This window comes from Schistocerca piceifrons, chromosome X, assembly GCF_021461385.2.
Source record: "Schistocerca piceifrons isolate TAMUIC-IGC-003096 chromosome X, iqSchPice1.1, whole genome shotgun sequence".
NCBI classification, from domain to species: Eukaryota; Metazoa; Arthropoda; class Insecta; order Orthoptera; family Acrididae; genus Schistocerca; species Schistocerca piceifrons.
In genome coordinates this window covers 392,731,233-392,748,145 of record NC_060149.1, presented here as the reverse complement: position 1 = coordinate 392,748,145, position 16,913 = coordinate 392,731,233, and the positions used below count along the sequence as shown (strand labels likewise).

Below are 16,913 nucleotides of genomic sequence, written 5' to 3'. Positions count from 1 at the left end.
ACAACCACCTCTGGCCGTAATAACGGCCTTGATACGCCTCGGCATTGAGTCAAACAGATCTTGGATGGCGTGTACAGGTACAGCTGCCCATGCAGCTTCAACACGATACCACAGCTCATCAAGAGTAGTGACTGGCATATTGTGACGAGCCAGTTGCTCGGCCACCATTGACCAACCGTTTTCAATTGGTTAGAGATATGGAGAATGTGCTGGCCAGGGCAGCAGTCGAACATTTTCAGTATCCAGACAGGCCCGTACAGGACCTGGAACATGCGGTCGTGCATTGTCCTGCTGAAATGTAGGATTTCGCAGGGATCGAATGAAGGGTAGAGCCACGGGTCGTAACACATGTGAAATGTAACGTCCACTGTTCAAAATGCCGTCAATGCGAACAAGAGGTCACCGAGACGTGTAAGCAATGGCACCCCATACCATCACGCCGGGTGATACGCCAGTATGGCGATGACGAATACACGCTTCCAATGTGCGTTCACAGCGATGTCGCCAAACACGGACGCGACCATCATGATGCTGTAAACAGAACCTGGATTCATCCTAAAAAAATGACGTTTTTCCATTCGTGCACCCAGGTTCGTCGTTGATTACACCATCGCAGGCGCTTCTGTCTGCGATGCAGCGTCAAGGGTAACCGCAGCCATGGTCTCCGAGCTGATAGTCCATGCTGCTGCAAATGTCGTCGAACTGTTCGTGCAGATGGTTGTTATCTTGCAAAAGTCCCCATCTGTTGACTCAGGGATCGAGACGTGGCTGCACTATCCGTTACAGCCATGCAGATAAGATGCCTGTCTTTTCGACTGCTAGTGATACGAGGCCGTTGGAATCCAGCACAGCGTTCCGTATTACGCTCCTGAACCCACCGATTCCATATTCTGCTAACAGTCATTGGATCTCGACCAACGCGAGCAGCAATGTCACGATAAGATAAACCGCAATCGCGATAGGCTACAGTCCGACCTGTATCAAAGTCGGAAACGTGATGGTACGCATTTCCCCTCCTTACACGAGGCCTCACAACAACGTTTCACGAGGCAACGTCGGTCAACTGCTGTTTATGTATGAGAAATCGGTTGGAAACTTTCCTTATGTCAGCACGTTGTAGGTGTCGCCACCGGCGCCAACCTTGTGTGAATGCTCTGAAAAGCTAATCATTTGCATGTCACAGCATCTTCTTCCTGTCGGTTAAATTTCGCGTCTGTAGCACGTCATCTTCGTGGTGTAGCAATTTTAATGGCCAGTAGTGTACTTTTGAGAGTCCTTTTTTTGTAGTGACGTTCTTTTTTTGTACTTTTCACCTAATTGGTAACTTCTGTTGCAAAACTAAGAGGTTGGTGCTGTGTTACAAGATAAAAGCGACCCAACATCAGTAAAACGCACATTTAGTCATAGATAAAAAATTCGTTTAACATCAGAAAATACTATTGAAAATTTGAAAAATTACAACGATTTAAAAATTATTAAGTACGTCGGAAATAGTCACCCTGCTCATCTATAGTTTTGTAGCGTGTGACATCCAATCCAAACTTTCTTCACCCAAAAATGTAACTTCGATTGTTTCAGTATTCTGAAGAACATTTTCCTTCATAAGTCTAACGTTTTAGAGTTATTTTCATACACTTTTCCTTTTAAATATTCGCATAGATAAAAGTTATAAGGAGGCAAGAATGACGAACGAGGCAGCCACAAACCTTTCCTTACTGTACGTTCTTAATGAAGGCTTCATGAATACGTGACAGCGACTGACGAGACGGGAGGCACGTATCTCTTATCTTGTTGGAAGAAGAAGTATTGCTTCCCATGTTCCTTTAACTGAGAGCAGAACGTTTCGAAAATTTTAAGACAAATGCCTGTATTGGCATTGGTTTCAAAGAATATCTGACTGATAATTCAACAACCTGAAACTGCGCACAAAACTTCAATTTTTTGATCATTAAGAGGAATCTGATGCACAACGTGAGAATTTTAGATGGCCCAATATCAATTTTACTGACTATTCACATGGCGAGAAAGGTGAAAGCAACCTCTACCACTCATAAAATTCAGTGTCGGGTCAAGTTCGTCATCCACAACCTTTTTAAGCAACCGCTTGTAATGATTGGCCTCTTTTCATTATTAGCTGGAACTAATGTTTAAACACATGAAACACAGCTGCGGTTTCAGACGTAAGGACGTAAGATCAGAATGATAAAACGAACGTTGAACACTTGTCTGTTGTGAAAGCCGCCTGATGATGATGATAATTGGTTTGTGGGGCGCTCAACTGCGCAGTCATCAGCGATCGTACACATTCCCAGTCTGTACACGTTCCAGTCTAGCCTCTTCCATGAATGATGCGGGCAGAGAAGATCCCTAACCCGGCCGGGAATCGAAACCGGGACACCGTGATCCAGAGGTAGCAACGCTACGCGAAAGCCGCCTGACAAGTTTTTCGGGTTAGAAATAATTTCCCGCAAAATTTTTGCTGTCGTTTCAGGAGTTCGAACTAAAGGCTCACGGTTAAGCTTAGATTAGAGACATCGGCACTGGACTGCCTTTTAGTCATTAACTTCTGAACGTATCTTTATGTAGGAAGACTAGAGTTCAAGATAGTTCATGAAAAATTTCATTTGTCTTCTTGAATAACACATTACGGATGAAAGATTCAACTATAAACATCCTTTGATTTACAATAAGACATACTTTACTTAATTAACTCAGAGAATGACGAAAAGACAGTCACAGGACTTTCAGGCAACACCTCAAGCTGTGACAGTTAACCTCGACCGTCACGTGAATTCAGGTCGGACTAGCGGGAAAGGAGCGAGTGTGCTTTTAGTTTGGAAGTACTATATTACATCTACATCTACACACACACACCACAAACCAGCATAAGGTGCGTGGAGGGGGTACGTTGTATCACTGCTAGTCATTTCCCTTCCTGTTCCAGTCGCAGATAGAACGAGCAAAAAGCGACTGTATATCTGCCTCCGTACGCGACCTAATTTCGCTTATCTTATGTTCGTGGTCCTTAGACGAAATGTACATTGGCGGCAATACTCTCGTTCTGCAGTCACATTCAAATGGCGGATCTCCAAATTTTCTCAATAGTGTTCCTTGCCTTCTCTACAGGTATTCCTTTTTGTCTTCACGAAGCATCCACGTAATGCTTGCGTGTTACTCGAGCCTACCGATAACAGATCTAGCAGTCCACGTCTGAATTGCTTCGGTGTCTTCCTTTAATCTGACCTGGTGATATCCCAAACACTCGGGCAGAACTGGAGAATGGGTTGCACTATTTTTCGGCATCCGGTCTCCTTTTCAGGTGAACCACACTTTCCTAAAACTCTTCCAGTAAACTTAAGTCGACCATTCACCTCTCCCACTGCAATCATCACATGGTCGTTCCATTTCATTTCACTTTGGAGCGTTACGCGTTGATATTTAGTTGGCCTGACTGTGTCAAGTAGCGCACTACTAATGCTGTATTCAAACATTACGGGATTGTTTTTCCAACCCAACTGCATTAACTTACATTTCTCTACATTTAGAGTTAGCTGCCATTCATTACACCAACTAGAAAGTTTTTCTCAGTCATCTTGTATCCTCCTTCAATCACTTCACGGCGACACCCTCACGCATTACATTCAAATCAAGTGGCAAAATAGGATGTAGAGGATTGAATTTGCCCTTGAAGAACAGAAATTATGTGGCTGAAAATTCAGAGTGTATTTTATCTTACACGCAAGCCGCAGGACATTCATACCTGTGGAACGTTGCATTAAATAATGGGTAAGTTACGCTCTCGTTTGCTCGTCGTCGACGAGACATTAAACCCCAACCCTCCTTCCATTTCACTACATCGAAACGTAGCTTCCATTTCTGTAGTCGCAAAACCTCCCACTTCCACAAAACGTGATATGCAGAAAGACCAGCACGTGAAACTTCCTGGCAGATTAAAACTGTGTGCCGGACTGGGGCCTTTGCTTTTCGCCGGAAAGCCATCCAAGCACGGCTCACGACATCCCCTCACGCCTTTACTTTCGCCAGTACTTATCTCCTACCTTTCAAACTTCACAGAAGTTTTTCTGCATACCTTGCGAGACTATTACTGGTGGAAGAAATGATGTTATGGAGAAATAGCTTACTCACAGCCTGACGGATTGTTTTCAGAACGAATTTTCACTTTGCAGCGGAACGTGCGCTGATTTTAAACTTCCTGGCGTATTACAACTCGATAGAAATAGAAGATCCAACTAAGTGCGGCGCGTTTCTTCGTATGTTCGTTTAGTAAGTGCGAGAAAGTTACCGAGATGTTCAGCAATATACAATGGCAGAGGCTACAGAAGAGGCATCGTCCATCACAGAGAAGATTTCTGTTGAAATTCCAAGAAGAGTCGAGAAATATATTACATCCTCGCACGTAAGTCTCGCGTAATCACCACAACGAGAAAATAGAGCTAGTACAGACGCTTACCTGCAGTCGTTCTTCCCACACACCACTGACGAGTTGAACAGAGGAGGGGCGAAAATAATTGTGGTGTATCAAGTATCTTCCGCCACACAACGTAAGGTGGCTTGTAGACTATAGATTTGCATGTAGATACGTCCAGATAGGGATGCAGCAGCAGAAAGTCGCTCTCTGTGGTGAACAGGCATTACGTAGTTTAGAATTCAGTGTGGTTTTCCGTTATTACAAAGAGTACAGTTGGGCTTTTCAGCTAGGTGGGACTCACACATAATATCAATGGAGTACAGTTGGGGGTGTAACAGCAGTGAGTTGGTCTCATTGCTGAGTAAGTGCTGCAGTGAGGTCTCGTTGTTATTTAGTTTTTGATTCTGTGTGGCTCTCTATTATTACTGAGAGTATGGTGGCTTTACAGCTAGGTAGGACTTACACATGATTTCGACAGAGTCCAGATATGTGTGTGGCAGCAGCGAGCTGGGCTCAGTGTTGAACATATGCTGCAGTGTGCGCTCTTCGTTATTCTGTGTGGTTATCTATTATTGCAGAGAGTAGAGTGGATTTTCAGATAGATGGAACTTACAAATTAACTCCACTCAGTGAGTGTTGCAGCGTCAAGTTAGTTCGGTGGTGAATATGTGCTGCAGTGTGTGCTCATTGTTATTTAGTTTTGGAATCTGTGTGTTTCTCTATTATTAATGGGAGTAGAATGGCTTGCAGGTAGGTGGGACTCACACATAATTTCCACGAAGTCCAGGTAGGAGTGCAGCTACAGCAAGCTGGGGGCAGTGCTGAACGTATGTTGCAGTGCGTGCTCATTCTTTTTAGTTTTGGATTCTTTATGGTTCCTTATTATTAGAGAGAGTACAGTGGCTTTGCAGGTAGGTGGCACTTACACATGATCTCGACGGTGTCCAGGTAGGGGTGCGGCAGCAGCGAGTTGGAGTCACTGCTGAACATGCGCTGCAGCGTCTGGTCGTTGGCTCCACCCATGTAGTCCCCTGTGTGTAACCGGTACGCCATTGTCGCCAGCTGCACCAGGCTGGCTGCCTGCCGGCACAGTATTTTGTAGGGTTATTCATTTTATGTGAATGGTGTATGAAGTATCGGTAATATCTCACACGCTGAGTGTAAGCCAAATAGAAACTCTCTGGACACAGGAAGATAGGAAGAAACGGGAGCTTAAGTTTTCTGTATAATTAGAGACATTTTCTTTACATATACGCATGTTTGGCATGACGTTTCCGATACTATTTGATTTCAATATAAATAAAAATGCAACGTAACCAGCCACTAAAATTTTAGTTTCATGTTTTAATTGCGCCGCGTTTCGGAGGCATTGATCCTTTACCAATTGGCAATTCCGGTGTTTAGCTCAGGTGCAATGCTTCTGGGAAACCAATGATGTCGAAATATTTGTCTTCCTGTGTATCTTCGTTGTGTAATACGAGAGCTGTTTGGAAAGTAGGTTCCGATCGGTTATGAAATTGAAAAATTGAAACATTGTGTAAGTCCGATGAAGCTTTGCACATACGAAGGGGGGGGGGGGGGGGTTCGATAAGTTTCTAGCCTAACAAATAAAGGATGACAGAAATTTCATAATAAGAATTTATTTATCAATATAATACCCCTGTACAGTAGTATACTTTCGGGCACGCTCAGATAACTTCTGCAAAACCATCCAAATAAAAGGTCTTCGAATTCGAGTCCAACCAAGCGTTCATAGCATCAATCACTGCATCATCATTGTCCTTTGAGATATTTTGTTAGGTTTGTGAAAATAAAAGTCTGATGGAGCCAAATATGGAGAATATGGTGGATGACGTAACAATTCGAACCCGCAGTTACGCAGAATTTCCAGCGTTGCAAGGACTTGTGCGCCGGTGCGTTGTCCTGACGCAAAAGAACTGCGCTCACCAATTTTCTGCGCCTTTTTTTCTTTATCTCTTCTCTCAAACGGCTCAGGAGAGTGCAGTAGTATGATGCATTTATAGTTACGCCCTTTTAAAAGTAATCCACCATACCCTTGTTCATCCCAGACGACCGATGTCATCACCATACCGACTGATTTTTTCACCCGGAACTTTTTTGGGTAGGGGATGAAGGATGTTTCCATTGTTGTGACTGTTGTTTTGTCTCAGGATCAAAGTGGTGAATTCACATTTTGTCCATTGTCACATACCTTGCGAGAGAGCCGTCTTCATCTCCTTCAAATTGGCGGACGATTTCTTCACAACACCGAGATAAACTTTCTGTATTCCCAAAATATCCACAACCATGCCACGAGCACGGCCATGGGAGATTCCAAATGTGGTTTCAATGTGCTGGAATGTTGTTCGATGATCCTGCAAAATCGTATCGCAAACTGCAGTCACTGTTTCATCAGTGGCAACGGTTGACAAGCCTTTCGCTCCTTGGCCCATCTTCCCCACTTTTAAAGTCGGACACCGAGTTTTTAGCTGTTGCAAAAGACGGAGCACTGTCCTTAAGTGTATTCCGCATGTCTTCTGCAATTTCCTTTGGCGTCATTCACTTCAAATGAAGATATTCAATCACAGCACGGTCTTGATTCTCTCGATATTTGCCATTTTGCTTACACTACGGTATACAACGCATCCTAGTGGCAAAACTAAGGGTCACCATAAAAGTAGGTGTTGTTGTTTGTATGAGACATTACGGTAACTATCACGGCTTGGAACTTTTCGACCGCCCCTCCGATGTGTTGGGCGGCGCCTCTAGTATGCTCGACGATCGCGTCACGTCGCTCTTTTCAGTTCTGAGTGCACGGTGAGCATGGAAAGATGCGTAGAAAATAGTGTCTCCCTCCAAGTATGAGGGTCCGGTGAGAGATTTCACCTGATGTCATTCAGTCCACATAATATAACTGTCATGCTGTTCTTGCTTCGTGACTGTTCTCAGCCGCACTCTGTACGGGCAATGAAGATGTTCCTGCAGCATTTTCGATGGAAGTGTTTGATCACCCACAATACAGCCCGTAATTGGCTCCCAGTCAGTTTCACCTCTGCTGCCATGAACTGTAGGCTGTGAAGCCAACGTTTTGGCACAGATACTGAGCTGTAGATCAGCGTAGAGAACTGACGGAAAGCACAGGCGACTTGACGAGGGTATTGGAAAATTGGAAAGTTGGTACGACGCTAAGACTAATGTCTAAGTCGGAGAGGTGACTATATAGAGAAGTGGCTGGAAGGTGTAGCTAACTGCTGCAAACAAAACATTTGTTATTTTAACAGTGGTTTCCATTTCGCAACCGATCGGAACTTACTTTCCCAACAGCCCTCGCACAATTGATAAAGTATGTAAACAGTGAATGTGTTAAACTTAAATATTTTCCTGTTGAGGAAAGTACGCAATTAAGATTTATGTGGCTCTTAACTTAATAGCTTTCAGCTGTTACCTTCTTTTGCATAGGTAGAGATTTCTGCGGAAGTTACAAGGAACCAGTTAGAAATAATGCATTTACTGTTAGCGGCGTACGTTTATTGTTTCAGTGGAAGGACTATAGAATGTTTCTGAACATCAGCTTATGACGTCCAGTCTCAAAGGTAACCAACACCCAAGATCGATACAGCATGTATTTAAAGAAAAAACTGAATTTGCATCCTCACTGTGGCTCTACTAGCGCCACTGTTATGCGACTGGAGGGAAATGTGAATCTACATAATCCTTCAGATGTGCCTAGAAACACGCCTACCAACTTTCGTTTATGTTGCATAACTCCTCCTTGGTGTCAGGTTTCTTTTTCCTTCAGCGCATTTCACAAGTGAAACAATGCTGAGAATTGTATTGGATCCGTCAGTAAACGTCTCCTTTCCAATCAGTGGTGGAGTAAATTAAGTAATTTATCTCGTATCACTAGAAGCGCATGGATTCCGGATGCGGAACCGCCATGGTCTTCTCGCGATGACCCAGCATCACGGAGGACAAAATTATGGGGCGTTTCGGAGCCATTGTTTTCATTTTTGCACGACGAGGAGTTCTGAGTTGCTAACGTGCATTTATACAGTGATCTTCCATAACTCGATATCTAATTGAATTATCGATTTCTCTGACTGTTATTTGCTTTCAGACCACTATATATTATATTAGAATTTCAGTATTACTTTCGCGCACACTAAACGTTTACTCGTTTATTTTGTCCTACTAGTGTTAGAGTAATAATTAGAACTGTTACCATTCTCTCTTAAAGTCACTGACGCATGTAGTCTCTCTTTCTCTCTCAAACTCAAACACACACACACACACACACACACACACACACACACACACACACACGCACGCACGCACACACAAACCACTGTTAATCCCATCACAAGAGAGAGCTGTAAATAGCCAGATGAGGGTTCTCACAGTGTGTGTGATTTAACAGATGTTAGCGCTTTTAACAAAGAGTGGGATGCACTTTAACCCACCTGGACATGTACATCTTCACCGAGAATCATCTGTCATTTAGACTTCAAAAGATTCCACATCCCATGGTAACTATGTTGACTGTGCGAGTATCTGGCGGTGCGAACCTACTGAAGCTCCGACGGGGCCAAAAATTGCCCACTGAGCGTATCTGGGCTTCCTTTTTACAAGAAAAGCACATCGCACATCGTTGGAAACGATATGGTGTTTGGGAGCCTTACATTTAGAGTACTGAGATGTTGAAGACTTAGCCTGACGTAAGAGTTTATACCCACGAAATTTAAAGAACTGCACTGGATGCATCAATGATGAAATACATAGGATGGTATCACTGAAAATGAGCAAGAAATTTTGAACTTGAGCGTGATGAATTTTTTGTGCAAGTGTAAATTTGTGCTAGATAGCCATTCGAAACCGAATACGCTGCTTACCCCAGACAGTCGCCTTAGACAAGCACGACATTCGACTACACCCCTACGATGGAACCTAACATTAAATGTCAGCTACATTCCCCCATTTTTTCGAACAAATAATGGAGGCAACTTCTCACACTAGGCAGAAGATCTAATATTGTTTTCAGCGTTATTTTACTCTGCAGAAGATAGAAAGGAATGTTCGCTGAGAGACTGACCAGGTACCAGAGCGCTATGAGGATGGTTCCCGTGCGCAGTGAGCAGCCGCAGCAGCAGTCTGCCAGCATCATGGTGTTTGCCTGGGTTCGCACTGTCATTACCAGCTGCTTTCTGGATCACCAGCGTAGTTTTCTGTGCTTTCGTCTCGTCCTCTTCTATTCGATCTGGAACACAAAGCAAACAGAGTACGGTTAGAGACGGTAGCGATGATCTGGAGACCTACGCAATTAAAAAGACGATTGTTAGCACTATTACTAAAATGCAGGCTGGTCTGTAAGTACGGAACCACAATTATAAACTTAAAAGAAATTTAAAGACAAAAAATGTTCAAATGTGTGTGAAATCTTATTGGACTTAACTGCTAAGGTCATCAGTCCCTAAGCTTACACACTACTTAACCTAAATTATCCTAAGGACAAACACACACACACACCCATGCACGAGAGAGGACTCGAACCTCCGCCGGGACCAGCCGCACAGTCCATGACTGCATCGCCTGAGACCGCTCGGCTAATCCCGAGCGGGAAATTTAAAGGCAAGTAGCATGAGATGGAAGAGGGGGGGCGGGGGGGGGGGAATCTGTGAGGCTATATTACCAACGTAGTGACCATTTCGGAAGCCACAATTCTGGATGCTACTTGTAATTTTTGTTTGGAAAACGGGTCCTGTGATATAGCAAACGGATAGAGGTTTACGCAGGAAAAACGATAGTACATGAATTAAATTAAATGTATTCGCATTTGCGAATACGAACAGCCTTTAACTGTATGAAGGAATGACGGCAATGAAAATTTGTGGTGGACCAGGACTCGAACCCGCATTTATACGTGAGCGGTCGCCTTAACAACTTTGACTATCCATTCACGACCCACGGCCACATGCAAACTTCCATATGGCTCTTGCATTCATGTATGCACGTCCGAAGGAACGTTGCATCGTTACTGTTAACAACACAGGCACTGCAGTATTGTACACTGCTGGCCATTAAAATTGCTACACCACGAAGATGACGTGTTACAGACGCGAAATTTAACCGACAGGAAGAAGATGCTGTGATATGCAAATGCTTAGCTTTCCAGAGCATTTACACAAGGTCGGCGCCGGTGGCGACACCTACAACGTGCTGTCATGAGGAAAGTTTCCAACCGTTTTCTCATACACAAACAGCAGTTGGCCGGCGTTGCCTGGTGAAACGTTGTTGTGATACCTCGTGTGAGAAGAGAAATGCGTACCATCATGTTTCCGACTTTGACACAGGTCGGATTGTAGCCTATCACGATTGCGGTTTATCGTATCGCGACATTGCTGCTCGCGTTGGTCGAGATCCAATGACTGTTAGCAGAATATGGAATCGATGGGTTCAGGAGGGTAATACGGAACGCTGTGCTGGATTCCAACGGCCTCGTATCACTAGCAGTCGAGATGAAAGGCATCTTATCCGCATGGCTGTAACGGATCATGCAGCCTCGTTTCTATCCCTGAGTCAACAGATGGGGACATTTGCAAGATAACAACCATCTGCACGAACAGTTCGACGACGTTTGCAGCAGCATGCACTATCAGCTCGGAGACCATGGCTGCGGTTACCCTTGACGCTGCATCACAGACAGGAGAGCCTGCGATGCTGTACTCAACGACGAACCTGGGTGCACGAATGGAAAAACGTCATTTTTTCGGATGACTCCAGGTTCTGTTTACAGCATCATGACGGTCGCATCTGTGTTTGGCGACATCGCGGTGAATGCACATTGGAAGCGTGTATTCGTCATCGCCATACTGGCGTATCACCCGGCGTGATGGTATGGGGTGCCATTGGTTACACGTCTCGGTGACATCTTGTTCGCATTGACGGCACTTTGAACAGTGGACGTTACATTTCACATGTGTTACGACCCGTGGCTCTACCCTTCATTCGATCCCTGCGAAACCCTACATTTCAGCAGGACAATGCACGACCACATGTTGCAGGTCCTGTACGGGCCTTTCTGGATACTGAAAATGTTCGACTGCTGCCCTGGCCAGCACATGCTCCAGATCTATCACCAACTGAAAACGTCTGGTCAATGGTGGCCGAGCAACTGGTTCGTCACAATACGTCAGTCACTACTCTTGATGAACTGTGGTATCGTGAAGAAGCTGCATGGGCAGCTGTACATGTACACGCCATCGAAGCTCTGTTTCAGTCAATGCCGAGGCGTATCAAGGCCGTTATTACGGCCAGAGGTGGTTGTTCTGGGTACTGATTTCTCAGGATGTATGCACCCAAATTGCGTGAAAATGTAATCATATGTCAGATCTAGTATAATTTATTTGTCCAATGAACACCCGTTTATCATCTGCATTTCTTCTTGGTGCAGCAATTTTAATGGCCAGTAGTGTATTTGTCCTCCGATACCAGGCAGCGACTTTCAGTTAAAATGTCCTCTTCTGTATGAGAATTACATATGTGTACGAGTGCAGGTTGGGCGGCAGAACGACGAGATATGGAAGTTCGGGTCCGGCTGTGAGTCGTGCACGGACAGCCAAAGTGGTTAAGACGACCTCTCGAGTAAAGCGAGAAATCCAGGCTCGAGTACTGGTCCAGCACAAATTTTCATTGGCGTCATTCCCTTGCACGGCTGATAATTGTTCCTATTCGCAAATGCGAATACATTGCATGTATTTCATAACGGTTGTAGTCACCGCATTGCATCGTTCTTCTTAACAACACAGGCACTGCAATATCGTAAAAACGATGGGGTCTTTCATTTCAGCATGGTTTTATTTGTTCTGTATTTTGTACAGAGCAAGATAAATGCTAGTGATAACAAATAAAGAACACATAATGTGCGCGACGTCCAGCACCTTGTAAGGTTGTTGTTGTAACACACTTACCGGAATGTGAACACAAGCATAAACAATCAGCTTCCTGGGATTTCCAAAGTTTCTGTTGTTCACCGCATACACGATTACCTTGAAATAGGAATCTAATGGACCTAAATCCGAGGAACGTGCTGGCCACTCCATCAGACGCCTACCACCTGTCAATGTCTGGGGAAAGTAGGTATCCAGGTAAGCCCGGACAGCTAGCCCATAATGAGGTGATGCAGTACCATGTTGAAAGGAAGTTAGAAACGTCCGTTCTTCAGATATTAGCACATCTTCGTATAACTACTGAACATAACGGACAGTTGCTATGTATTCTGGAGGAAGAGGGGCCCACCAATTCGAAAACCCCAAATTACAAGCCAAACTATTACCTTCGATGTGCCAACAACCTTCCGTGGATCCATATACTTATGGTTGGTATCTGACGAGTATCGGTGATTCTGTTTATTTACCTCTCTCTTGACATTTCAAGTAGCTCAGCCATAAACACTACATCACAAGGAAAACGATGGTTCTTGTGTAGCTCGAATGTCGCCCATACTGCAAACTGAAACCGACAGTCCGGTTTGTCCGAGGGATGTTATAACATTTGCAATTTTTAAGGGTACCATTTACGTGTGGCCAAAATTCTCTTTTAGATGTACAGCTGACCAAAATGTCCTGCGAGATAGATCGAGTACCGTGCTCTGACTCTTACTGAACGATACTGGAACAGCTGTTGATCCGAGATGTTTCAGCATCGCACTGTGGGTACTGGGTGGTGTATCTGGTTAGCGTTAATTGAAATCCTCTGCTATAACACTGGTCGTCCCATCTCCTAACATCAGGACGATCTCAGTAATTTCGCTTTCTGTTAACGCTATCAGCTTTTACGTCAGGGAAAACATTAGTCTTAACTCCAGACTGATTAAAACTATATTCAAATGTAAGATATATCTGTGTGCTGTGTGATATATCACATGACACACTTTCCATTTGAAAACTGTGAGTTCCACCCAAGATGGCGGCCTTCAAAATGGCCGCCAAGTTGGTAACACAGCTTCACAGGTTTTTTCCTCTTTCCCACCCCACACTAATATACTTTACACTTATTTTTATCAACTTGTTTTCTTATACACTGAAACGTCCTAAGTGCCCCGCTGAGTCCAACTCAATTACCAATGAAAATACGAAATTCTGTGTATGGAGGAAACTGTTTGACATGTGTTTCGCAACTGTTTTTATTTCCTCTAGACACAGTCTCAAGACATGCTTTTAAAAGTAACCTGTTTCAGGTGTACGCTAATCACCTTCAGAAATAGTAAGTTTTACACAGCATTTGACAAACAGCGTCGCGAAAACGCATGTCAAGGAGACCCTCTTCACAAAATGTTTCCTAAGACTTATAATTTCTGGGTGTAACCAAAGTATGGCTGAAACTCACGATTAAAATCATATTCTGTGATTGTGCCTAGAAGAAAGAAAAATAAGTGTTTACCTACAACTATTAGTGGCACTACTTCTACGACGTCCTGTTTACACGTGCAGCGCAAAAGATGATACCATAATGTAGTATGTCCCAAACTTTTTGGGTCGAAATTACCCAGGTGGTAGACGACTATGAACCGAGTACTCTGAAGTAAGGAAATGTAGTTTCTTATTTACGCAAACAACCTACGCCTTATAATCTCGTAGCATCTGTGTAAAGGGTCGACAGTTAGTTTCTATGCAAGCATTACAATAGCGCAGAAAAGACTTTATCTGTCGTACAGTAAGACAGGCAGCTGAGACCCTAACAACCAACTCCGCTTCAGTTTCTACTGCAGGTTCCATACACCAGCGATTTCATGTAATGCCATCATTAAAAAATCCCACCATGAACATATCAAAGATGATTGTGTGTTGTTTTTCTAAGTACTGCCATCAACGATGCAGAAACGAAAGTAGTTTAGAAACACTCGCGTCACACATGTTGATCATTCGAAATCTCGTACCACCAGAAGTATTCATTTTCGGCCATTGAGTTCTGCTCTCAAAATACTTAATTTTGGATCCTCTGCTTTGACTCTGAAGATTTGTGTTTCCTCGTATTCAGAAATCCCATGTCGATTTCATTGGTTTAAATCTAATAGGTATTTCCTGTGTGCGTCTTTGGATCTTCGAGAGATAGTGATTTATTTTAAAGAAAGTTTATAATATCGAGACAGCACCGTGGGTTCCGTTCCCGTTACTGCTAAGGATTTTTCCTTCGTGAGAAATTTGAATGAGTTGCACTCAGTCTCTTAATTCCAACTGAGGAAAGATTTGAACGAGAAGTAGCGGATCCAAGTTCTGCGAAACTGACAACGGTCGCAAGACCAGTGTGCTGACTCTATGCCACTCTGTACCACATCCGACTGACGCTATTGACAGTGTGTGACACAGCGGGTCGTCAGTATTAAATGACCCGTCAAGGCCAGTATGTGGGGCTGGTTATCTGACTTTTACCCGACATATAAGATGAAGTATACGGTACCAGATGTCTACGAACAGGTCACGTCATTCTCGTAAATTACGAGGAAGCGATTTGTGGGCGCGGATTGGGCGCCTAATAGCTACCCGTATGTGATCTATCGGGTTCATATCAGGCAAATTTGATAGCCAAAAAGTCAATGTTCCTCAAACCACTGTTGCACGATTCTGGCTTTGTGACACGCACAGTTATCTTCTTGGAAAGCGTTTCACTGTCGGGAAAGACATTCAAGCATGGAGGGACGCAGGTGGTTCGTAATAATGTTCATGTAGTCAAAAATGGTTCAAATGGTTCTGAGCATTATGCGACTTAACTTCTGAGGTCATCAGTCGCCTAGAACTTAGAACTAATTAAACCTAACTAACCTAAGGACATCACGCACATCCATGCCCGAGGCAGGATTCGATCCTGCGACCGTAGCGGTCACGCGGTTCCAGACTGAAGCGTCTAAACCGCACGGCCACACCGGCCGGCTTCATGTAGTCCACAGCGCTCATGGTACCTCCTGTTACTACAACAGATCCCAAGGAATCCCAGATGAATGTCCCCTATCGCGTGCTACTGCTCTGCAAGGCTGCGTCAGTGATGCGCTGGATATTTCGAGCAGCTATTCGCCTGGTTGACCGTCTGCCAGGACACGACCGTCGACTTGGTGTAACAAGAAACATGATTCGTCTTATCAGTTGACACATGTCCATTGATCAATTAAGTCTCGATTATCTCGTGCCTACTGCAGTCGTAATTGACGCTGTCGTTGGGTCAACATGGATACACGGAGACGTCACGTGCATCGGAACTCCATGTTCAATGAACGCTGAACGGTGTGTTCCTAAACACTGCCTTGAGTCTGCACCACCACTGTACTCTGTCGTCAGATTTGAGGTGGATCGCGCCTATCCTGCTTTATAGAGAGGGCGAGCCTCCGACCTCCACGTTCTGCGGTGTGGGGTAGACGTCCAACACTTCGTCGCTTACTCAGGTTTCACCGTCCTTCAGTCACTTACCATAGATGTTCACGACAGCAGCACCCCAACAGCCGACCAATGTCGCCGTTCCCAAGATTCTTGTTCCTAGGCGCTGAACAATAACAATTTGACGTCTGTCAAGATCGCTTATGTCTGGATATCCTCATCTGCAGACGATATCAGCTCTAGAATAATCATTCTACAATTCATCTCCGCTCCACTTATATTGTTTCCTTACCACGTCACGTACCTGCAATGCTACCAGGCGGTATTCAGTCTCGCGGTGGGCAGTGGTGATAATTTTTTGGCTTTCAGTGTATAATTTATTGCTCACAAATAGGGGAAGAAATCCACTACTGTGTGATTACATTATTGGCGAAAAATCATTCGAAGTAGTAACTACCGGTAAATATCTGCAATTAAACATCCAAAGCGACCTAAAGTAGAGTGATTAAATAAAAGAAATTGCTGGAAAAAGAGATGCCAGGTCGAGATTCATTGGAAAAGATGTTAAGGAAATGTAATTCATCCACCAAAGAAATAGCTTACAAAACATCTGTTCGCCTGAACTGGGACCCTTACCAGATTCGATTAATAGAAGAGAAGAGCGGGGTGTTTCCTCACGGTTTCATTTACTTTTTTTAAAATCTCATTTTGTTCGCTGTTGTTCCTTGCATCTGCTCGGGGCGTAAGACATCCATTTATGTTCGTTGTTGATCGATTGACTCAGTTTTTTTTTATTACAGAGGGCACGTAACGCTCTGACAGAACACGCTGAGCTACCGTGCCGGCAGTTTTTTTTTTTTTTTTGTTCGGTTTCGTTCATTGTATTTACTCAGGGCGGACGTCGCAAGACACCCGTTTCAGTTCGTCGTTGATCCATTAACTCAGTTTTTTTATTACAGAGGGCAGCTAACCCTCTGACCGAACACGCTGAGCTACCGTGCCGGCATTTACTCGGCGCGAGAGGTTTAAGGAGATGTTCAACAAATTCCAGTAGCAGACGTCCTGGGAACAGTCGATCAACATATTACTTCCTTCCATACACATCTCACGAAATGGCCACAACG

At 44.2% G+C, this 16,913-nt stretch overlaps 1 protein-coding gene across 1 annotated transcript in view; it reads right to left on the bottom strand.

Moving 5' to 3' along the window:
• Window positions 1-16,913, bottom strand: part of LOC124721487 (lysosomal-associated transmembrane protein 4B-like) — a 177,768-nt gene that overhangs the window by 41,382 nt on the left and 119,473 nt on the right. The window contains exons 2-3 of the mRNA XM_047246494.1: window positions 9,519-9,683; window positions 5,356-5,509 (exon numbers count right to left, since the gene is read on the bottom strand). Of these exons, the coding sequence (XP_047102450.1) occupies window positions 5,356-5,509; window positions 9,519-9,617 (253 nt within the window). The 5' untranslated portion in view covers window positions 9,618-9,683. The remainder of the gene's footprint in view (window positions 1-5,355; window positions 5,510-9,518; window positions 9,684-16,913) is intronic.